Consider the following 24,646-nt stretch of genomic DNA (forward strand, 5'->3'; position numbering starts at 1 on the left):
GGTGCAGAACTGGACACATCAAATCAGATGGCATTTCTCACAGCAGAAAAGCAAAAGCAACTACCATTCTATTTCATGGCATTAACAACACAGAACCAGCTTACAGCAAGGAAAGTCCTGCAAGCCCTGGGTTACATGGCATCCTGCATAATATTGATTCCACATGCCAGGCTGCATATGAGAAAGTTGCAATGGTACCTAAGGAATGTATGGCCTCAACACAAGCACAGTCTAGAAGCCCAGATTCCAATAATACCATGCCTGAAACAAGAATTCCTGTGGTGGGCTCAGGCCTGTCAGTTGAACAGAGGACTGCCTTTCCACAAACCTCACCCAAGCCAGACTATCACCACGGACGCCTCAGACCTAGGCTGGGGGGCACACATGGCGGGCAAGTGTATACAAGGCCTATGGACACAAGACCAGCTGAACCTACACATAAATCAAAAAGAGATGCTGGCAGTGAAACAGGCACTTCAGACATTAAGACCTTTTCTTCAACAGGGTCATTTGCTGATAAGGACGGACAACACCACAGTCGTGGTATATCAACAAACAGGGAGGCACGCACTCATATTCTCTATGCCGGATGGCAATGGACCTGTGGAATGTGGCTCTGAACCTCAACATTCAACTCCAGGCAAAATTTGTGCCAGGAAAAGACAATATACTAGAAGACACCTTAAGCAGAACTACCACGGATGCCTACGAATGGATGCTGCATCCAGACATCTTCAAAACCATTACAAAAAAATGGGGACTACCAGAAATAGACCTGTTCGCAATCCCACACAACCACCAATTGAGGAAATTCTGCACAAGGACATATCACCCACTTGCTTGGAAGGTGGACTCCCTATCCTTCAGTTGGGAAAACCTGACTGCATATGCATTCCCACCTCTTCCTTTGATGCACAAAGTGCTACTGAAGATCAAAGAAGATCACCCAAGGATAAACCTGATGGCTCCAGACTGGCCGAGGCAGCATTGGTACCCGCTACTGAGGAGCATGTCTCGGACGCACGCATGGCCTCTACCTCTAGTTCCTTTACTGCTAACACAGAACAACTACAAGATCCTACATCCAAACCTGAAAACACTACAGCTAGCTGCTTGGAATATTACATAAAGCAAAATAACCCAGATTTAGCTCAGAGGGTTAAAGACATTATCCTGGAGGCTCGCAGACCCTCCACAAGGAAGACTTATTCAGCCAAATGGAAAAGATACCTCATTTGGAGTGCAGCAAAAGGAGAAAATGTATCATTAGCAAACATAGCTAACATCCTGGAATACTTAGCAGAGCTTTTCCACAATGGCCTGTCTTACTCCTCCATTAAGATTCATACATCAGCAATTTCAGCCGAATACAACATGGATCCTCCAGTCTTCTCTCATCCTCTACTCAGGCAGTTTCTGAGAGGAATTAAAAATGTAAAGCCTCCAAGGAAGCCACCTTTGCCTACATGGGATCTTAATTTTGTGTTGGAAAAGTTAACACTTCCCCCTTTCGAACCAGCAGCAACGGCAGGATTACAATTCTTATCTTGGAAAACTGCTTTCCTGCTTGCAATCACTTCAGCAAGAAGGGTTTCTGAATTACAGGCATTAATGGCAGTACAGCCCTTCCTTATCTTCCATCAGGATAGAGTGTCCTTGAGAACTAACCCTACTTTTATGCCAAAAGTGGTCTCCAGGGTATCATTGAACCAAGCAATCCATCTACCAACATTCTTCCCCAACCCACAGAACAGGGGGGAAAGGCTATTACATACCTTGGATGTACACAGACAATTGTGCTACTATCTGGACAGAACCAAGACCAGCAGAAAAACTGACCAGCTTCTGGTAGCATATGCAACAGGAATGGAAGGAAAAGCAATTTCAAAACAGACAATCTCAAAATGGATAGGAAATTGCATTAGATTTTGTTACTCTTTTCATGGAAAGACAACTCCAGAAAACATCAGACCTCACTCCACAAGAGCTACATCCATTACTACAGCTTTCCTACGAGGAGTGGCTACCAAAGACATTTTAGAAGCTGCTACTTGGAGCTCCGTGCATACATTTGCCAAGCATTATAATCTACCTTTATACTCCAGATACCGAGCAGGTTTTGCAACTGCTGTTTTGCAAGGGATCTTAGCTACACCATAATCATCTTAGTGCCTCCTCCCCCAGTTTGGCTATGGTATTCTACCCATATGTTAGGACTGCAGATGCATCCTTGAAGGACATAGTACAGTTTTGTACCTACCATAAATGTAGATGTCCGAGAGGTATGCATCTGCAGTCAGGATTACCCACCCTCCTTCCCCTCTGTGGTACTCCTAGGGTATTTGCCCATCTTGTAGCTAGCTGGGGGAATCTATTATGGTGTATTTGTTTGTATATATGTATATACATGCTTATATTGTTTGCTCTCTACTGTTTGGAATCATTTGCATTTATCCAAATTTAGCCTTCCTAGAGGGCACCTGGCATCTGGGGCAAGAAACACTGAGGAAAATGGCGTCGGCTGATGCCTTTATACCCAATTCACAGCAGCTATGACGTCGGGTGAAGTGCGACATCAGCCGAGGCCAGACCCAGACTTTGGAATCCGGCCGACCGAAGGGCTGCCTGAGGCAGGACAACCCATATGTTAGGACTGCAGATGCATACCTCTCGGACATCTACATTTATGGTAGGTACAAAACTGTACTTTTTAAATATAGATGTTAAGTTGTCTATCTCGCCTTCATTCTTGCTGGATGGGTTCGGAGCCGATCCTCGGCTCCGACTCGGCCAATACTAAAGCTCGAGAGCTAATTCCACCGGCTCGAGGCTCCCCCATATCCCACAATGCTAGGCGGTAACTCCCCAGATCTCGTTTGCCGCTTAGCTGATGAGGTTCTCTTTCCAACCGGCTCTGCAGGTTAGTTACTTTTATAAAAGTTTTACCAAAGTTAGACCCCCTTTAAGTTAATTTTTCAGTAGTTCTTAGTTAATTACTTAGTTTTTTACCACTCCCTTACAAATCTCCCCCCCCCTTTTCTAAAAAATTTTCCAAGGGTTCTTTCATTAGGCCTTAGGCCCCTTCCCACCCCTCCTAGTAGTTGGAATGAGTGTGTTTTTTCTAGGGAATTTTTGTTAAATTTAGTTACCTTAATTTTACTTTTAGTGTAATCTGTGTGTTTGTGTGTGAGTGATTGCACTACTTGTATATCTTTAGATATGTCTAAAGAATCGAAGGTCTCAGGCTTTAAGAAGTGTGACTCGTGCTGTCAGAAGATGTCTCTGACAGACGGTCACACTTCTTGTGTGTATTGCCTGGGATCTTTACACCTGCAGGACTCTTGTGCTGTCTGTCACTGTTTCAGCCCTAGAGTCCTGCAGGAACGTAAAAATAAATTAATCTTAAGAGGCTTATTGAAGCCTGAGGGTCCCCCGACACAGTCTGTCGGGGAAACCTTCTACGTCCTCCAGGCAGTCGGCTCCAGTGTCCGAGCCGTCCTCCGGAGGTTCAAAGACCGGTCAAACGGTTCAACCATCGGCTCCGGCCGGAGCCAATGATTCTAGACCTACCACACTCACTGTGTCCTCGGCTCCGGCTGGAGCCGAGACAGATAACTCTTAAGTCGGTTCCGATACTCTTGTTGGAACAGACTACTAGAAAGAGGTCCAGGTCTCCTATCGGCTCCGTTCATTCGGCTCCAGCCTCACCGCTCTTGTCTGAACGGAGCCATAGGTCACACTCCTCTAGGTCTTCCAGACTTTCGGACCATGATTTGCAGAGGGTGGTGAGTAGACTTCTTAAGTCCGAGGCACTGGCCCAGATGTTACACAGCCCGAGGCACTGGCCCAGATGTTACACAGCCCGACTCAACAGTCGATGGCTACCCCTGTTCCATTAGACATTCCTCCTCCGACTCTATTGAGTTCGGAGCCGAGACTGTGGGAGCGTCGGAACCGATACCTTTCCTTTCGGCGCAATCACCTGCTCCGATCTCCTCCTTGGAGGGATCTCGGCGCCGAACTTCCCTCGTCGGCTCTGAGGGGGCGAGTGGCATCGGACCCTTGTCCGACCCCGCTCTCCCTCTCGGTGCTTCGGTGCTGGTTAGTTCGGCTCCATCGGCTTCGGAGCCATCCTTGTCGGTGCCGGGTGAGGTTTTCGGCTCTGGCCCTGCCTGATAGGGGTGCCTTTGAGGTCATGCGGAGCGTGTTAGAACCTGGTTCTACTCCACATTCGGCTCCATCAGCTCCTCCCTCTACAGTGCCTGTGGTGATTTCTTCTCACCCCCTTGCTTCGGACCGTAGAGAATCTGCGCCTCAAGTATCCCCAGTGGGAATTTCCTCCTCTTCCGAGGCCTCTCCTGATCTTGCAGAAGAACCCCCTAGGAAGAGACAGTGCAAGAGGAAGCACATTGACTCACCTGAGTCTGTCACCTCTGACACTGATTTGGAAGATTCTGAGGGTTCCCCTCGTTCCCCCTCTGAAGACGTCTCCTTTGCAGACATACTAGAAATCCTGAAGCAGAGGGGGAATTGGCCAGCCCTTAACCCTTCAGAGGACGAATCAGTGTACCTTGAGGCGTTTGGTTCTCGACCTTCCACCTCCTGGGTGTCCCTTTGACCCACTCATGGAAGTGGTGGCGAGGAAGGCTTGGACGGCTCCTGACTCGGTGGAACCCACTCCTAGGAGGCCGGCCAAATTTATCACTGCCCCCAAAGACAAGGAGTTTTTGTCCAAAGGTGTCTCTGTGGATGCCATGGTGATGGCTGCTGCCACCAAGAAGGAATTAGCGGATCCTTCGGTACCTGTTCATCCTCCTAATAAGGAATCTAGGACCATGGACAGGTACGGTAAGCGGATGTTTTCATCAGCGACTTTCTCCATGTGTTCGCTGAATTACCTGTGTCATTTCACTCGTCTCCAGAGGGACTTGCTCAAGGATATGAGTGAAGTGTTGACGGACCCATCAACTGTGGGTTTTCAAGATAGGATGAACTCCCAGCTAGCTACCCTTAATTCAGTAGTTAACTCCTCCATGCACCTAATTTCGTACGTGGCTGATGAAGCGAGTAGAGCCGCAGGTACAGTGGTGGCTTTACGCCACCATGCCTGGATGCAGCTGTGTAGCTTTGCGGACCCTTTCAAGGCGTCCTTTACTAACTCCCCTTTTGACGGATCATCTGTCTTTGGTCCACAAGTGAAGGATACTCTGACAAGGTGCGAGGTAGAAGGTAAGACTCTTTCTGCCGTCGGAGTCCGTTTTTCTACCCCTTCTAGGCCTTACCCCAAAGGTCAGAAGGGGGGGGTGTGGTTCCGCAAACAACCACAGGGAGTCTTACCGGACGCACAGAGTCGTTTCCCCTCTAGAGGCAGAGGGGGGAACAATAATAATAGATGCCCCAGGGTGGTCGAGAAATCTTCTGTGACAAACCCCTTTCAGTACCCCTGAGGGGTTGCCCGACTGTCCACCTTCGGAGGCAGTCGGGGGGAAGATTATCTCTGTACCCAAAAGCCTGGCTTTCCCTTATTCAAGACAAGTGGGTACAGTCTATCATATCCGAAGGCTACAGAATCCCTTTCATTCGCATCCCAAAACAGTCTGGAAAATCCCTTCCAGACGTTCCACCCAGTCAAAGGGAGCAAGCAGCACTAGAGATTTCAAAGCTGCTAGCAAAAAGAGCCATTCAACCAGTTCCAGCAGACCAACAAGGATCCGGAATTTACTCCAAATTCTTTTTGGTTCCAAAGAAAACAGGGGACTGGAGACCCATTTTGGATTTCAGCAACTTGAACAAGTTTGTCAAGAAAACAAAATTTCGGATGGTCACGCTGCAGTCCATCCTGCCCTTTCTGGGCCAGGACAACTGGATGTGCTCCATAGATCTCCAGGATGCGTACTATCACATCAAAGTGAACAGACGATCCAGGAGATTTCTCCGCTTCAGGCTAGGGGCCAGCCATTTTCAGTTCAGGGCCCTGCCCTTTGGTCTCACTACAGCCCCCCCCTGAGTGTTCACCAAATGCATGGCAGTGGTCGCCGCTCATTTGAGGGGCCAGTGATTCCAGGTGTTACCATATTTAGACGACTGGCTCCTGACTGCCACCACCAGGCATCTACTTCTCTTAGCCAGAGACTACACTTTACGAACCTGTCAGACTCTAGGCATCTCTGTAAATTACGAAAAGTCTGTCTTGTCGCCTTGTCAGTCTATTACCTTTATAGGCGCAAGATTAGACACAGTCAGTCTGTCAGCCAGACTCACAGAACAAAGAGTAGCAGACATTCACAAGCAGGTTTCTCTTCTCTTACGACAAAACAAGGTCAAGGTCAGACTGGTGTTGAAAGTCCTAGGGATTATGGCGGCGGCTATTCCTCTCCGCACCTTAGCCCGCTTTTATATGAGGATTCTTCAGTGGATGCTGTTCACTCAGTGGTCCTTTCAACTTCTACCAATGTCCCACACTATCAGCATAACTCAGTCATGCAGGAATCATCTTCTCTGGTGGGTCACATCTCCCCAACTTCTATTAGGGAGACCCTTCATTCCCCCGCCCCCAACACTGACAACGGATGCCTCCCTGATCGGGTGGGGGGGCATTACCAGGGCAGGACAGTCCAGGGCACGTGGCAGCTGATCGAGTGCCACTTGCACATAAATGTTCTAGAGATGAGAGCAGTGCTTCTAGCATTGCAAGCCCTTCAAGACTCTCTTCCCAAGGGAACTATAGCAATTCAGACGGACAATATGTCCGTAGTGTGGTACATCAGCAAGCAAGGTGGAACCAAATCTTACCCCTTATGTCGAGAAGCACTCAGACTGTGGCAATGGGCGATCTCTTCTCAGCGCCTCCTGATAGCAGCGCACATTCCCGGCAAGTCCAATGTGATAGCAGACAGATTGAGCAGAGCAATCCTCATGCCTCATGAGTGGTCTCTGAAGAAATCAGTGTTGGAAGAAGTTTTTCGAACTTGGGGCCAACCTTGCTGCGATCTTTTTGCCACTCCCCAAAACAGCAAATGTGCCGATTTCTTCACTCTTTCCCCTACCAGGTCATCCCATCAGAGACGCTCTAGCTCACGATTGGCCTCCGGGACTCCTGTATGCCTTTCCCCCCTTCCCACTGATACCTCAGCTGATTCGGAAAGCCATTGCTCTGAAGGCCTTAATGATCCTCATTGCCCCTTATCGGCCTCGACAAGTTTGGTTTCCCTTTCTTCATCGTTACTTTTTGGCGCAACCATGGCATCTGGACCCAGTTCCAGATCTCTTGATCCATCAATCGGGTCAACTGCACCAATCCCTTTCTTCTCTGAACCTCACAGCGTGGTTCCTCCAATTCCAACCTTAGCCAGGCTTCCCTTAATATCTCACTCAAGAGATATTTTGATAGCTTCTCATAAGTCTTCTACCCGGAAGATTTATAGCAGCAAATGGAAAAGTTTCTCTTTATGGGCAGTGTCCAGGGAAATAGACCCCTTTACTGCACCTATTCAGTCCATCCTTGATTTCCTAGCTGAGCTTTTCCAAGCAGGCTCTTCTCCTTCTACTATCAGGGTTCAATTGGCGGCTATATCTAATTTTCATGTGGGAGTGTCAGAATCTACTATTATGTCCCACAAACTCTGTAAAGCCTTTTTGAAAGGAGTCTTTCTTCTTAAGCCCCCTGTCAAGGATCCACCTGTTCCATGGGATCTGAACTTGGTTCTAGCATCTTTGATTCTACCCCCCTTTGAACCTGCAGCTTCATGTTCTATGAAGTTGTTGTCTTGGAAAACGCTTTTTCTAATAGCCATCACTTCGGCTAGAAGGGTTTCGGAACTTCATGCTCTATGCTGTCGTCCTCCGTATCTAATTTTTCACAAAGATAGAGTATCCTTGCGTACCAATCTGTCTTTTTTGCCCAAAGTGGCTTCTCAAGCAAATCTGAATCAAACCATTGATCTTCCAGTTTTTTCCCCAATTATGGCAACAGGTCAGAACAGAAATTGCACTCTTTAGATGTTCATCGCCAACTAAGGTATTATTTAGACAGGACTAAACAGTTTAGAAAAACAGATAAACTGTTGGTTTCATATGCAGAAGGCAAGATGGGTCTTCCAGTCTCTAAAGTGTCACTTTCGAGATGGCTTACTTCTACGATTACCTTTATTTATGAGATCAGACACCAACAATTGCCCTCGAAGCCTAGAGCTCACTCTACAAGGGCCTTAGCCACATCCATAGCCTTTCAGGATAGGCTTCCTATTGATTCTATTTGCTCAGCAGCTACTTGGGCTTCACCTCATACATTCATTTCTCATTACAAGTTGGACATAGCCTCCAGAGACCGTGCCAACTTTGGTTCCACTGTTCTCAAGAGTCTGTTCCAATAGGCCACCCGGGACAAGGGGTCCCATCCAGCAAGAATGAAGGCGAGATAGACAACTTAACATTAAGAAGTTATGTACCTACCATAACGTTCCATGTTAGTTGTCGTCTTCTCGCCTTCTTTCTTGCGTCCCACCCTCCTTCCCCCTAGCCTGGACAGACCTAGAGGAGATTGTTTGTGACCTTTCTAATCCTTTTCCTCCCACGCTTTACCACCTCTATATTTCCTCTGTTAGGTTTATGTCACCTCACAGTCGGCCCTATAGAGGTGGGTTACCCTTCTCCATGATATGGAGCTTTTTTCTGGCTTGGCCTAGCTTCAAACAAGATTTGAGGAGTTACCGCCTAGCATTGTGGGATATGGGGGAGCCTCGAGCCGGTGGAATTAGCTCTCGAGCTTTAGTATTGGCCGAGTCAGAGCCAAGGATCTGCTCCGAACCCATCCAGCAAGAAAGAAGGCGAGAAGAAGACAACTAACATGGAACGTTATGGTAGGTACATAACTTCTTATTTCCCAAGGATACAGATTCTACTTTCACTCCTTACCAACCCCAAACGGTTGGCCAGACCTACCCCCAAATCAGTGGGCAGAGGCTCAAAAGCAAGTTCTCTCTTCTAAGCATCAGGGTTATTCAACCTGTCCCAGAAGAAGAATGGGGGCAAGGTTTCTACTCAAGACTTTTCCTGGTACCCAGAAAAGACCATTCCTGGCGTCCTATCCTGGACCTGTCTATCCTAAACACTTTTTTGGTAATCCCAAAATTCAAAATGCTAACTCTTCATCGGCTGCTTCCCATGCTAGGCAAAATGCCTGGTTGGCAACACTGGATTTAAAGGAAGCTTACCTGCACATCCCAATAAGGGAATCTTGCAGAAGATACCTATGCTTCAGAGCAGGCTACATGCACTTTCAGTTCTCTGCACTGCCCTTTGGCTTGTCTACTGCACCCAGGGTATTCACAAAGTGCCTAGCTCCAGTCATTGCATTTTGCAGGCAAAGAAATATTCAAATATACCCATACTTGTATGATTGTCTAATTCAGGCAGAAAGCCAGGACATACTATTAAATCATCTGGCATTTGTAAAGAAATGACTAACTTCTCTGAGGTACACCATAAATGAAAATAAGTCACATCTAGTACCCTGCCAACAAATTGTATTCCTGGGAGCAAGCTTGAATACAACTTCCCAGATGGCATACCTCATGCTAGAGAAACAAATTCGTTTGACAGCCTACTTCAAACTACTGGCCACAAAGACCCAGCTATCTGCAAGGAAAATACTGCAAGCCCTGGGGTTCATGGCCTCTTGCATTCTACTAATTCCATATGCAAGGCTGCATATGAGGAAGCTACAGTGGTATCTAAAAAGCCTATGGTGTCAACATTCTCAGAACCTAGAATCAATGATTCCTATCATCAAACTTTTAAAAAACGAAAACGACCAATTTATTATTTAAATAAGCACTTTATAATTTAATAAGACATGTTTTTTGAGTCCAACTTTTACAAATATTTAAAAATATATATTTATTTATAATTTAATTAAATATGAAATTATTGAACATGATATTATAAATACAGGGATTTATTCTTCTGATGATTTATTTTAATATTTTTAGTATTTTTAAACTTTTAAACATCATATTAATTTTAACACAATTAATGAGTGCCAAAATGTAGTAGGAAAGACTTGGGTATATGGTGCCTCAGATGTAGATTTAACAACAAAACAAATAAAATAAGAAATAAAAAATAAAGTATATATACACAATAGTTTTTTAAAATGCACATGGTTCACTTTGAGGTTGATTCGTTTGTGTTAATGTTTATTTAAACTATTTTACAGTAATGGTTTTAGTTAGATTAGATAAGATGTACTTAATTGATTGTATTGATGACGTTGGGAGGGGTCACATATAAAAGTGTATTGTAAATGTTAGTTGCTGTTTCTGAAGAAGGGGCAGGAGCCCTGACGAAAAGTGTATGATTATTTTGCACACTTAAAGCCTATATGTGAAATAAATCGTGTCTGTAAAACTTTCAGAATTGTACTGAGCAGTTTGATTTGGAGTACTGCTATTGCTATCTGGTCCTGGCGTTGCTGTCTGAGCGAGGTGGAGCATTGAATGATTCCTATCATACCTTGTCTAAAAGCAGAGTTCCTTTAGTGGGCAGAGGCCTGCCACCAAAACATGGGACTGCCATTCACTCTACCCCCATGCAGCCCAAACCCTAACAGACGCATCAGGCTATGCATGGGGGGCTCACGTGGTAGGGCAGTGCATTCAGGGCAAATGGAACCAGAGTCAAATGCACCTGCATGTCAATCAAAAAGAAACGTTAGCTGTACAGAATGCTCTGACAGCCTTCAAGGACCACATTCTTCCAGGACAATTATTGGTAAAGACAGACAACACCACTGTTATGTGGTACATAAACAAGCAGGGGGGAACCCATTCATACCCCCTCTGCAGACTAGCCTTGGCTCTGTGGAACACAGCCTTGAGCTACCAAGTGCACCTACAAGCTCAATTCCTGCCAGGCAAGCTAAATACATTGGCAGACTACCTAAGCAGAAATCTCATGGACCCAGACGAGTGGAAACCTGGACCAAAGATATTCAACATTTTTGAGAATCAAATGGGGGGAGCCCAGAGATGGACCTGATGTCCTTCATGGATGCATCTGCAGTCATAACAACTGGGTTGTCCTGTCGTCAGGCAGCCCTTCAGTCGGCCGGATTCCAAAGTCCGGGTCCGGCTTCGGCTGATGTCGCACTTCACCCGACGTCATCTCTGTTGGACTTCGGGTATAAAGCATCAGCCGACGCCATTTTCTCCAGTCTTTCTTGCCGCGTGGCGCCCGAAGCAGAAGCTGTTCGCAAGCGCCGGTCGGTCGGATCCAGAGATTACTTCTACCGAATACTACTTCGAAGACTTCTAAAGCTAAGTACCCCGTTGGGGACTCTTTCTTGCCTCAGCCGATGTCAGAAAAAGTTAATAATTGTTTAACCTGTGGGAAACAAATACCTCATAAAGATTTCCACTCTTACTGCCTGCCTTGCTTAGGCCCAGCCCACGACGTAGCAGCCTGTTCGTCCTGTGCTTCTTTCAACCGACGAACGCTTAGGCGCCGGTCGGAGTTTGCAGAACAGTTTTTCGGTTCTGATTTTGCGTACATTATGCCGTCGGATCCTCCGACCACGCATTCTGCCAAAAACGCGAAAGAAAAGACCGACACTCGCGTCCGCGGTTTCGGCGAAACCATGGTTAAGCAAACGCGAGTGTCTCGGTTTCGGCGAAACCGAGAAAACTGATCAAAATACAGCTGAATCTATCTCTACAACTGAGGTCCCTGCTAACACTCTTGAATCGGCCTCAGAAATTTTACCCACTACGGTGCTTACCACTGACTTATCAGACACTATTCCCTTGGATGTCTCTACCCCAGCACGTGGTGCTGCTAGGCCTCCAGCAGCCATGTCCATTAAGGCCTTCGCCAGGGCTAAAGCAGCCAAGACTACTAAAACAGTGCCTGTTAAACCCCCCTCAACCAGGCCCTCTTCCAGTTCCCAAATGCTTACTTTGGCAGAAGATTTAATTTCATTAATTAGAGGATCTCAATCTCACCCAGACAGGGCCTCTCAGCCCCCAGAGAAGAGACCTAGGGCAGAGCCCCATGAGCCAGTGTCCTCTGATTCTGCTGATGAATCAGACATAACTGACCAGCCAGAGGCTCCTTTCTCCAATTTTGAAGATTCTGATGCTGAAGAATCCATTCCAGCTGCTTCCCCACCAGAAGAATTCTCCTTTGGGGAAACCTTGCATGCCATGCGAGAACAGTTCCAATGGCAGCAACAGGATTTTTTCAGTCTCCAGAAAAGACTTAGGACCCTTTTGCACCCTCCACAGCACAGGCCCTTAGCTATACCTCCTGTTCTCCCTGTGGTGGATGATGCTTTCAATGATGTCTGCAGGGCTCCAGATTCTTTACCCCAGCCCCTGCCAAACCAGACAGATTTTACAGGGTGCCAGATACTCATCACCACCTTTACAAGGCCCCTCTTGCAGACCCGAAACTATTTCCCAGGGTCCCAAGGCAGTAGTCAGCGACCATAGCTAAAAACCCTGTTCCTTCTGTAAGAGAAGCAAGGTCATTAGACAGATGGGGTAAAAGGTTTACACTTCAGCCACTCTCTCAGCTAGAGCTTTAAACTGTCAGTTTCACATGATACAATACCAAGAGTTTATGCTTGAACAGTTAACTAAAAAGCTAACCACTGATGAATCTCTTGATAAGAAATATGTATTAGAAATGGTAAATAACATACAGCAAGTTAGTAACCATTCTTTAAAATGTGGCTATGATGCACTGGAGGCTTCATTTAGATCAGCCATGACTGGCACTGTAATTAGAAGGCATGCATGGCTAAAGGAGCAAGCTTTACCGGCTCATGTTAAATCTAAATTGCTAGATGCTCCTATGGATAAAACAAGTTTGTTTGGTACACCTGCCCAGCAGGTTATGAAGAAAATGGAAGAAAAGGCAAAATCAGTCCAGACAGTTAAAGATTTCTTGCAGGTTCAACCCCCAAGGTTTAGCAGGAACTGGCCTGCCAAAAATTGGTCCTTTCCTGACTCCACAAGACCTCAAAGGGGCAGGAATAGACGTTCCAGAGGCAGAAATCAATCCAGAGGAGGTGCCTACAGAGGACGACAGTGGCAAGGTAACAACAGAGGCACAGACTCCACACCTGCCACTACATCAACACAGCCACAGTGACTTCATCCTAAACCCGCCTACCAGGGAACAAATAGCAGCTCCTCTAGGCGGAAAGCTAACTTTATTTTCAAAAAACTGGCACCACATAACAAAGGACAAGTGGATTTTACGAACCATAGATCAAGGTTACGGTTCCACTTCCACACTTTACCAGACAAAAGAGGAATGCCAAATCTACCTCCAAATCAAAAGACAGAGGCTCTACAACAGATAATGGAGTTAGCAAACATGAGAGCTGTGGAGAAAGTGCCAACAGCAGAGCAAGGAAAGGGGTTCTACTCCAGACTATTCCTAGTTCCAAGAAAGGAAAAAGTTGGAGACCAATTCTAGACCTGTCCACCCTGAATACTTACATCATTGTCCCAAAATTCAAAATGCTGACCCTACAGCAACTTCTTCCCATGCTGGGCAAGGAGTGTTGGCTGGTAACTCTAGATCTCAAGGAGGCATACCTGCACGTCCCCATTCGACCAATCTGCAGAAGATACCTCAGATTTCTTGCAGGATCAGAGCACTATCAATTCTCAGCATTGCCCTTTGGCTTATCTACTGCCCAGAGTATTCACAAAATGCCTGGCATCAGTAATCGCCCATTGCAGACTACAGGGAATTCAAATTTATCCATACCTGGACGACTGCCTGATACAAGGAGACAACAAAAGCAAGCTGACAACAGATTTACAAAGGGTCATTTACTTGCTTCAAGCACTGGGATACACAGTCAATTTACAAAAGTCAAGACTGATACCATCCCAGACAACGACTTTCCTGGGAGCGGAATTGGACACAGTAAGACAAATGGCATTCCTAACTACAGAAAAACAAGAAGAACTCCCTCTTTACTTCTTGGCACTAACAAAACTGAACAAGTTAACAGCAAGAAAGGTACTGCAGGCCTTGGGTTTCATGGCATCATGCATAATCCTGGTTCCATTTGCCAGACTACATATGAGAAAACTACAGTGGTACCTAAAGAATTTATGGTCCCAACACAGACACAGCCTAGAAACGGAAATCCCACTAATACCATGCTTAAAACAGGAGTTCCTATGGTGGGCTCAGGCATGCCAGTCAAACCCAGGCCTGCCCTTCCGCAAGGGTCAAGCAAGCCAGACCATCACAACAGATGCTTCAGACCTAGGATGGGGGGGCGCATATGCTGGACAAATGCGTACAAGGATTGTGGACACAGGACCAACTTCACCTGCACATCAACCTAAAAGAAATGCTGGCAGTAAAACTGGCAATCCAAAAGTTCAGACCATTTCTCAAGGAGGACCACTTGATGATAAGGACAGACAACACCACAGTCATGTGGTACATCAACAAACAGGGAGGCACTCATTCTTACCCCCTATGCAGAATGACTTTGGAGCTGTGGACCCTGGCACTCAGCTACAACATCCAGTTACAGGCAATATTTGTGCCAGGAAAAGAAAACTCTAGCAGATATGTTAAGCAGGACCACATCGGATGCCCACGAATGGCAGCTGCACCCGGATATCTTCAAGACCATCTCGAAGAAATGGGGAATGCCTCAGATCTATTCGCATCACCTCTCAATCATCAGCTCAAAAAATTCTGCACAAGGACATTCCACCCACTAGCATGGAAAGTGGACTCGCTCTCCTTCAGCTGGAAAGGCCTAACAGCATATGCATTCCCACCTCTTCCCTTGATACACAAAGTACTACTAAAAATCAAGGAGGAACGTCCAAGGATAATCCTGATAGCTCCAAACTGGCCAAGACAGCATTGGTACCCACTACTGAGGAGCATGTCTCGGAACAATATGTGGCCAATTCCCCTGATGCCTTTGATGCTAACTCAGAACAACTTCAGCACCATGCATCCAAACCTAAAAACGCTGCAACTGACTGCATGGAACATCACATAGCAGCTGCTAATACAGAACTTTCACAAAGAGTTAAAGACATTATTCTTGAAGCACGCAGGCCTTCAACTAGAAGGAATTATGCTGGAAAATGGAAAAGGTTTGTCATTTGGAGTTCTGAAAGAGGAAAAGATGTATCAAACATAGATATGCCTAACATTCTGGAGTATCTGGCCGAACTACTTCATTCAGGCCTGTCCTACTCCTCCATCAAGATTCATGCATCAGCTATTTCAGCAGAATACAGCTTTGATCCACCTGTTTTTCACACCCTTTGCTCAGGCAGTTCCTCAGAGGAATCAAGAATGTAAAACCTCCAAGGAAACCACCATTGCCAGCTTGGGACTTGAACTTTGTGCTAGAAAAATTGACACTATCACCTTTTGAACCAGCAGCAACAGCAGACCTACAACACCTGTCATGGAAAACTGCTTTCCTACTGGCAATTACTTCAGCAAGGAGGGTTTCAGAACTACAGGCCTTAATGGCAGTGCAACCCTTTCTAATCTTCCACCAAGATAGTGTCCATGAGGACTAATCCTACATTTATGCCTAAGGTGGTATCCAGAGTGTCTTTAAACCAGGCAATCCACCTGCCTACCTTCTTTCCCAACCCACAAAACAGAGGGAAAGAATACTGCATACCTTGGATGTACATAGACAGCTACGCTACTACTTGGACAGAACAAAAATAGCAGAAAGACTGACCAACTTTCGTAGCCTATGCAACAGGAAGGGAAGGAAAAGCTATTTCCAAACAGACAATCTCCAAATGGATAGGAAATTGCATACGATTCTGTTACTCCTTCCATGGAAAGCCAATTCCACAGAACATAAGACCTCATTCTACAAGGGCAACAGCCACTACCACAGCCTTCTTACGAGGAGTGGCTACCAAAGACATTATTGAGGCGGCTACTTGGACCTCCGTGCATACATTTGCCAAGCATTATAATTTACCTCTATATTCCAGATCCCGAGCAGGGTTTGCCACTGCTGTTCTGCAAGGGATCCTAAACACACCATAATTTACTTTTATCCTCCTCCCCTAGTTGGCTATGGTATTCTGCCCAGTTGTTATGACTGCAGATGCATCCATGAAGGACATAGTACAGTTTTGTACCTACCATAAATGTAGATGTCCGAATTGGATAGCATCTGCAGTCAGGATTACCCTCCCTCCTTCCCTCTGTGGTACTCCTAGGGTGTTTACCCTTCTAATAGATGGCTAGTGGGGGGATTTCTTTCATGGTGTATTTGTTTGTATTTATGTACATACATGCTTATTTTTGTGTTTACCTCTATCTTTTGGAAACATTGGCATCTATCCAAAATTTTTAGCCTTCTATAGGGCTTCTGGCATCTGGGGCAAGAAACACTGAAGAAAATGGCGTTGGCTGATGCTTTTATACCCGAAGTCCAACAGAGATGACGTCGGGTGAAGTGCGACATCAGCCGAAGCCGGACCCGGACTTTGGAATCCGGCCGACTGAAGGGCTGCCTGACGACAGGACAACCCAGTTGTTATGACTGCAGATGCTATCCAATTCGGACATCTACATTTATGGTAGGTACAAAACTGTACTTTTGTCTCCCCTCTGAACTACTAATTGGACAATTTCTGCACATGGACTCCCCACAGACAAGCTTGGAAAGTGGATGCCCTGTCCTTCAGCTTGAAAAACATATCAGTTTTATGCCTTTCACCCTCTGCCTCTCCTCTCCAAAGTGCTACTAAAGCTCAAACAGGACAAACCAAGGACAATACTTATTGCACCAGACTGGCCACGCCAACACTGGTAACCCCCTCTTGTGCAGTGTGTCACTTCTGCAACCATGGCACCTGCCTCAGACCCCCCTCCCTGCTGTCCCAGCAGGAGGGCCAGATTCTGCACCCACAGCTTCAAACCCTGAAACTTGCACCCTGGCTAATTACATGACCTCTCCTTTACCATCCCTCTGTAAGCAAGTGATGGATGTCAATCCGGAGGCGAGGAGGCCTAGTACTACAAAATCCTATGCTGAAAAATGGAAGAGATTCTGTTGCTGGAGCCAAACACAGGGGATTGACACAACTGTGCCCAACCGCACATTCTTCAGTACTTAACTGAGATGCTTCACAAGGGCCTTTCCTTTTCTTCCATCAAAACTCATGCCTCTGCCATTTCAGCTCATAATACAAAGCCACACCTCTTCTTTCATCCACTGCTGAAGCAGTTCCTCAGAGGGGCCAAAAATTTACGACCACGCAGGAGAGCCCCTACTCCAACCTGAGACCTTAACTTTGTATTGGAAAAGCTCACTCTACTTCCCTTTGAGCCAGCTGCAAATGCAGAGTTAAAATTTCTTTCTTGTAAAACAGCCTTCCTCCTAGCCATCACTTCAGCAAGAAGGGTGTCTGAATTACAGGCCCTCATGGCAGTGAAGCCTTTCATCATCTTTCATGCGGACAGGGTGTCTCTAAGGACCAATCCCTCCTTTATGCCCAAGATGATATCCAGTGTGGCCCTTTATCAGTCTATTCATTTGCCAACCTTCTTTTCTAACACAGAACAAAGGGGAACAAATACTGCACTCCTTGGATGTGCACAGACAACTTAGATTTTACTTGGACAGGACTAAGCCTCTCAGGAAATCTGAACCACTGCTGGTTGCATTTTCTGCAGGGGCAGAGGGGAAGGCCATTTCAAAGCAAACCATTTCTAAGTGGATAGGCCATTGCTGTCATTTCTGCTATAAGCACCATGGAAAACCTACCTCACAGGGGATAAGACCACATTCAACCAGGGCTGCATCTACCTCTACAGCCTTTCTCAGAGGAGTCCCTACCAGGGACATCCTAGAAGCTGCTACCTGGAGTTCTGTACATACCTTCACCAAGCATCATCACTTGCCAATTTTTTCTAAATCCAGAGCTGGTTTTTGCCACTGCTGTCTTGCAGGGGCTTATAGCTGGTCCTAATGCTGTCTAACTGCCTCCTCCCTTCCTTAGCTTTGGGAATCTACCCAAATGTAATGACTGCAGCAGTGAAACACGAAGAACATAGTACAGTTGTGCACACTTACCATAAATGTAGATGTTCGAGTGTATTCACTGTTGCAGACCTGGTTACCCGCCCTCCAGCCCCCTGACTTCTATTGACCGTGCCTCTACTCTTGCTTGCTATGCTTAAAGCTTTCTGGTGTATTTGCTTTTTGTTGGAGGTGTAACCTTGTATATAATTGCTTCCCATATGGGGGCACCTGACATCTGGGGCAAGAAAAACTGATGTAATGGCGTCTGCTGCATGCTTTACACCCCTGACTACCTGACGTCATGGAAGATGAGACAGCAACCGACGCAGGACCCAAGACTTTGGTAATCAGGCTGACTTAGGGCTACTTGCAAGCAGGTAACCCAAATGTAATAACTGCAACAGTGAATACACTCAAACATCTACGTTTATGGTAAGTGTCTATTAACCTAAACTATTACATACAACACCTGATCAGTACTCTCTTATCAGGTGACATCCATCCCAACCCAGGCCCTGCCACTATAACCAACACAACTAAATCCTTACTATTCACCTCCTTAAACTCACAAAGTATCGTTAACAAAGTCCCCAACCTTCATGCTTGGCTTACACACAACAAACCGGACATCTTGACTATTTCTGAAACCTGGTTGAAACCACATATTAAGGACTCTGAAGTAGTTCCCCCAAACTACTCCATCATAAGAAAAGACAGACCTCTCAAAAAAGGCGGAGGAGTAGCCCTTATATATTCCTCCTCCCTAGTAGTTTCTCCCTACAACAAACCTATTCCACACTTCAACAACGCTGAACTTCTCCTTACTATATTACAAATCAATAACCATAAATAAATATGTATAGCCTCCCTCTATATCCCTCCAGGTGACAATATCTCTACACTTGAACTTATCCTTTCTTGGCTATCCAGAAACATTAGCAATGAAACCATAATCCTAGGAGACGTAAACATTAACTGGACCCTTATCCAAGCTCCTTCAAACAACACTAATATCAACCTCTATCATTTCTCACAACTGATCAACTTGCCTACTCATCCAGCCAAAAACCCCTCTAATGGGAGTATACTGGACTGGATCCTAGTCTCCCATCCTCACTATTTTACCAAAAGTGGCACCCTTCCCGACCCACTAGGTGATCACTTACCCACCTTTACCCACCGACTTCCAACTATCCTTCAACGGACCCACAACATCATTACTATCCGCAATCAAAAAAACTTCAACCCAATAACCTTTTCAAACTCACTAAATGCAGTAAACTGGGCTTGTCTAAAAACATTACCTCTAGACAACGCAGTGTCATACTTCAACTCTACATTCTTAAAATTACTTGACTCCCAAGCTCCCCTACGGACTAAGAGAATAAAAACCAAATCAGCCCCCTGGCTATCTAAAACTACTATATCCTTCATGAGACAGAGACAAAGTATGGGCACGCTACCAAAAACATAAGACAACCCCACTCCTCAACGAATACAAACTGCTCCGCAATAAAGCTAAGAAACTTATCTCATTTGATCGACAAAACTATTTCACTACACTCCAAAACCAAAATAAAAATAACCCTCAAAAATTCTGGAAAGGAATCTCCAATCTCCTCCACCCCAGCAAACCAGATACTCCTACCCCAGATCCAAATGCTCCAGAACTAGGTTTAGCCACCCAATTTAATACCTTCTTTATTGACTCTATTTCAAAACTAACCTCTTCATTCTCTACCTCCTCCCCATCTTCTAATATTCCATCACTCACCCCCACAATCTCTCCAACTCCCTACTCCCAATCCACCAATTCCTCTTCCACACAAATCCTATCCTCACCCATATCACCCCAAAACTCAACACCACCCGAATGCACTATCTTCACTTTAAATCCCATTCCTACTACTACTATTAAGAAACTCCTCCATAAACTGAAACCATGTACCAATGCTCCTGATAATATCCCTTCTTACTTTCTTAACATTGCTGCCGAAAGTCTGGCCTACCCAATTAGCATCCTAATTAACGCTCCCTACTAGAAGGCACAGTTCCCCAAATTTGGAAACAAGCCTTTATTATACCATTACACAAAGGAGGTAACAATAATAACACAACCAATTTTAGACCCATAGCCATCCTGTCCCCCATTTCAAAAATCCTTGAAAAATGTGTGCAAATCCAACTCCTTCCTCATCTCCTAGACAACAATCTGATAACCCCCACACAGCATGGCTTCAGACCCAATCATAGCACCATGACTGCCCTTCTCTCCTTCCTTGAAATAGTAAATAAAGCCCGAGACTCTGGACAAATTGTTTCCACCTTACTTCTTGATCTTTCCAAAGCCTTCGACACTATCTCTCACAACCTGCTCTTAACTAAACTCTCCAAACTCTACCTATCCTCCTCCTCTCTGAACTGGTTCTCTAGCTATCTATCCAACAGAAATCAAGCTGTAAAATGGAAGAAAGCAACTTCCTCCTTCCTAAGCACCCCTACCGGAGTCCCCCAAGGCTCCATATTGGGCCCTCTTCTCCAACATCTTTATCAATGACTTCCACAAATCTATCCCTTTCTCTAGCATTATCCAATATGCAGATGATTCTACTATCATCTGCTCTGCCTCTTCTATCTCCACCCTACAAAAACTTACTCAAGACGCCTTCTCTTCCACAGAGCAATGGATGCTTTGCAATCATCTAGCTCTCAATGCCACCAAGACCAAATTAATGTTATTTACTCCCTCCCCCCAACATAAACTCACTCTTAGTTACCAGTCAAAATAACTCTCCTCTTGAAATAGTGTCAGAGACCAATCTTCTTGGGGTCCACATTGACAACCAACTCAAATTTAATTCCCACCTACAAAAGAACATCAAAAAATCACATCAAAAACTTGGCATGCTATGTAGACAAAATGCCTACCTCACACCTACCACTAAAATCACTCTAGCTACTTCCTTCCTCATTCCCTCCCTCCTCTATGGTGCCCCACTACTTACTAATCTTCAGTGCTCCTTAAAAAAACAGCTCACCTCTTGCTATAACAAAATAGCTAGATTCGCTACCACCCATAAGTCTTCCACTCACCACTGTCTCTCCCTCCATAAACTAAAATGGTTAGAACTTCCCAACTATCTTGCTTATACTCAACTAAATCTAGCCCACAAGCTTATTCTAAACCCCTCCAACTGTCCCTCCCTCTCCTCTGCCTTTAAAATGCACCATCCAAATAGAGTTCTAAGGTCTAATAATCAAAATCTACTACAGGTCCACAAACCAAATCATCCCCCAGGCAAAACCTCCTTTCCTTCAGCCTTGCTCGCCTCTGGAACTCACTACCACCAAACATCCGCACTACTTCCAACCACTCTTCCTTCAAGAAGTCACTTTTCTTACACCTAGCATCTCAATGGGAATGCTCTTGTACCCACCCCTCATAACCAACTCTACCTTTCCCTGTACTACCATTCTATTCTATTCTTCTACTATGTTTGTTCATTAAAATGCATTTATATTTTTGCTTTTATTCCTTCGTTAGCCTGTACCAAGAATGTCACTGTCAAATGTCAAGTACAATTATGTTTTGCTTATGTTCTTTTATAGTATGTACATATATATTTACTGTAATGCACATTTATTTTCCTTTTTGGAGCTCATGTTCTTTTATATTATGTACCTAATAATTACTGTAATGTACATTTATTTTTCTTTTTGGAGCTTTTCTCCCCAGGACTCCATTGAAAACGGGTTCTTCAATGGCCCAATGGACTATCCTGGTAAACCAACTGCAATAAATAAATAAATAAATAAGTGTACACAACTCTACTTTTCTTCCATAGCGAGTTCTTAACATCATTTATCTATTGGCTGTTAACAGCAAGCTGTTTGCAGACTTTTTTTTTATGTATTTTGACCCTGTATAAGCACTACTCAGCTAAAGAATGTAGATTGGTAAATGGACTAGCATGAGACTGTTTAGTTGAAGGTTATTTGGCAGTTCAGCAAACCATGAAAACAATTGGTTAACAAGTAAAGTAGTCAGATTAATGTCCGAAAGGAGGGTGTGTGTGTGTGTGTGTGTGTGTGTGTGTGTGTGTGTGTGTGTGTGTGTGTGTGTGTGTGTGTGTGTGTGTGTGTGAGTGAAACAGCTGATTTTCGTTACTGAAAAGCTACACATTTTTAGTATTACTGTAAAGGCTCAGCTTCACTTTTTCTTTTTAAGAAAAGACAGTTGTCCAAACAGAAGTATTTTACCCATGTAGAAGTCTGACATTTTCTTCTTGTGAAAATTTGTAATGAAGACTTGCAGTCTGCATGGTTACAAACATTTTCTGTTAAGACACACTCCTCATAGGATTTTTTTTTCTTATCTTCATCCTCTCCTCTGAGTGAGGGTATTCATTTAGTCAGTCCATGCCCAGTAAGTAGTGTGAGGCATAACATCCTCACCAGATAGCTGCTCAGATAAGTAGGAAGTGGAACTGAGCCAGAGAAGTTGTATCACCACACCACTTTCCCACTGTGTGCTTTGGGGTATTGTGATAACTGTTACAGGTAGCAGGAGTGGTCACAGCAGCAGCTCCATTGTCCACCAGGTAGGATATGTTGCAATGAAAACAGGCTAAGGGGCACTTATGCATGCAGAGTAGACTGCACCATGTTAGGAGTAGGTTACATACAGTCTTTGAATACAAATGTTTATTATATCGTGAAAAATGCTTCATACCTTTTTTTTAATCCCATAGGTACACAGCAAAGATAAAAAGTATGTGTGCAAGGTCTGCAACCGGGTGTTCATGTCAGCTGCCAGTGTGGGAATCAAACATGGCTCTCGCCGTCATGGAGTCTGTTCAGATTGTTCTGGTCGAGGAGTTTCAAGCCACCCAGACCAAAATGGAGGGATTGGGTCTCCAGAAGAGATGTATACTGGAGAGCATCAATATGTAGAAGACACTGATGACCTGAAGATAGAAGGGGTTGATGAGGTTGGAGAAGGAGATGGAGACCTTGATGCAGATGAGGATATCAAATGGAAAGATGACATAGGGATACCCCAAGAGGATGTGATTTTAGAAGATGACAAAGAGGAAATAGACTCTCCACAGGAACCTGATAACTCTGGTGATAATGACAAAGAATTCACTTGGATTTCCTAGGTGCTACTGCAAGACTTCAGTATCTTTAACTTGCTGTGTGTGTACTCCAGTGAATAGACTCAAGAGAGTACATTAATTTAGCTTTCCATGTCTGGCTATGACTGGTTTTGAAACCTCACTCATTTTAGTACAATTTGGCTTGCCTTTTCTTCCCACAAATCTGGTACAGGGGCACCTGGGAAGTGATTATACTGCATTGCTCTGGTTTCCAAAGCAGCCATGTTTTTGTACTTAAAGGGGAAAGGCGGTAAAAAATGAGAAGTGTGTTTTATTTTTAATACTTTTTACCTTTTGAGTAGTTCTAACTTCATCAAATAATTATGTACAGCAGTTTGCTGTACTTTGCAAAACAAAAAAGTTGTCCAAAACCATTAGGTACTTTAAATCACTCTTCTGGGAGCCTTTGACCTGGTGGTTTATCCCAACAGCAAAAATTCACAGAATTGTTTATGCATATCATTTCTTGCAGGTGAGACCAGATCTGCTGTTTTGGCAAGTTTTGTTGGGTGTGTCTGCATATGCACCTGCCATAGTACATTATAGGAGCCAGTTTTGGATTGGGGAGCAGTATAGGAGCAGTCAAGCCAAGTAGTACATCAGAAGTCTTGAAAACAAGAATGCATCTGGTGTGGAACTTGAACCCTAGAGCATTATTATGATTGTGTTTTCCTAGCTTTAAAGTTGGGCCAGAACATTGCTGTAGTTTTGTTTTATTCATGGTGAGGAAGTTGCGCTAGAACCCCAACCCCCCCCAAATGTGTTATGACACTAGAGATGCTCGCTGCTGTTGCTTCTCCATAAGAGCATATATGTACTCTGCAAGAATATGCAAGAACTTTTCACCCCACCCCACACAGTAAAGTTGATGGTCTTTTGCTGCTCTTGCCCAGAGAAGTCTATAGGCCTTAGGCATACAATTGTAATATTATTTTTAGTAATTCAGTTAAAAAAAAAAGCTTGACATAAGAGTGGCACAGCATTTGAGTGTCTGGATAGGGATCTCACAGTGCAGAGAATGGGGCAAGAACTGACCGCTGTAGAGCACAATGTTAAGTCTGTGCAGAAGTCATCGCATTACAGTGGGAAAGATTGAAGTGATGACTAGGTAGCAGCCCGGGACATTTTTTACCATGTATGCAGTGTGTGCGGTCATATTGTCAGCGTCAATTAACTTGATTGTGGGAAATATTTGTAAACTTTCCAGGCTGTATAAAATCTTTTTCCTTGATGGCCATTGTGAAAATAAGTAGAAACTAGGAGGTAAAAGTTAACAAGTGAAGGTGAACACTGCTAAGTGCTTGAAAGGGGAGGCACAAACTTTTACACTTATATGGCTAGGCATCTTATGGTCTTCAAGATCATGTGATAAACACTTACCTAGTATTGTACGATAGTTTGTTTGACCACATGCTTTATTTTGTGA

At 44.8% G+C, this 24,646-nt stretch overlaps 1 protein-coding gene across 1 annotated transcript in view; it reads left to right on the forward strand.

The window, feature by feature from the left end:
• Nucleotides 1–23,481, forward strand: part of ZBTB46 (zinc finger and BTB domain containing 46) — a gene marked incomplete in the record, with an annotated part of 462,779 nt that extends 439,298 nt beyond the window's left edge. Inside the window, 1 exon segment of the mRNA XM_044089877.1 lies at nt 22,813–23,481. Within this exon segment, the coding sequence (XP_043945812.1) occupies nt 22,813–23,223 (411 nt within the window).
• Nucleotides 23,482–24,646: the final 1,165 nt, after the last annotated feature.

The sequence above is a fragment of the Protopterus annectens genome, chromosome 12.part0 (genome assembly GCF_019279795.1).
Source record: "Protopterus annectens isolate FY-2018-M chromosome 12.part0, PAN1.0, whole genome shotgun sequence".
In the NCBI taxonomy this organism is placed as follows: Eukaryota; Metazoa; Chordata; order Ceratodontiformes; family Protopteridae; genus Protopterus; species Protopterus annectens.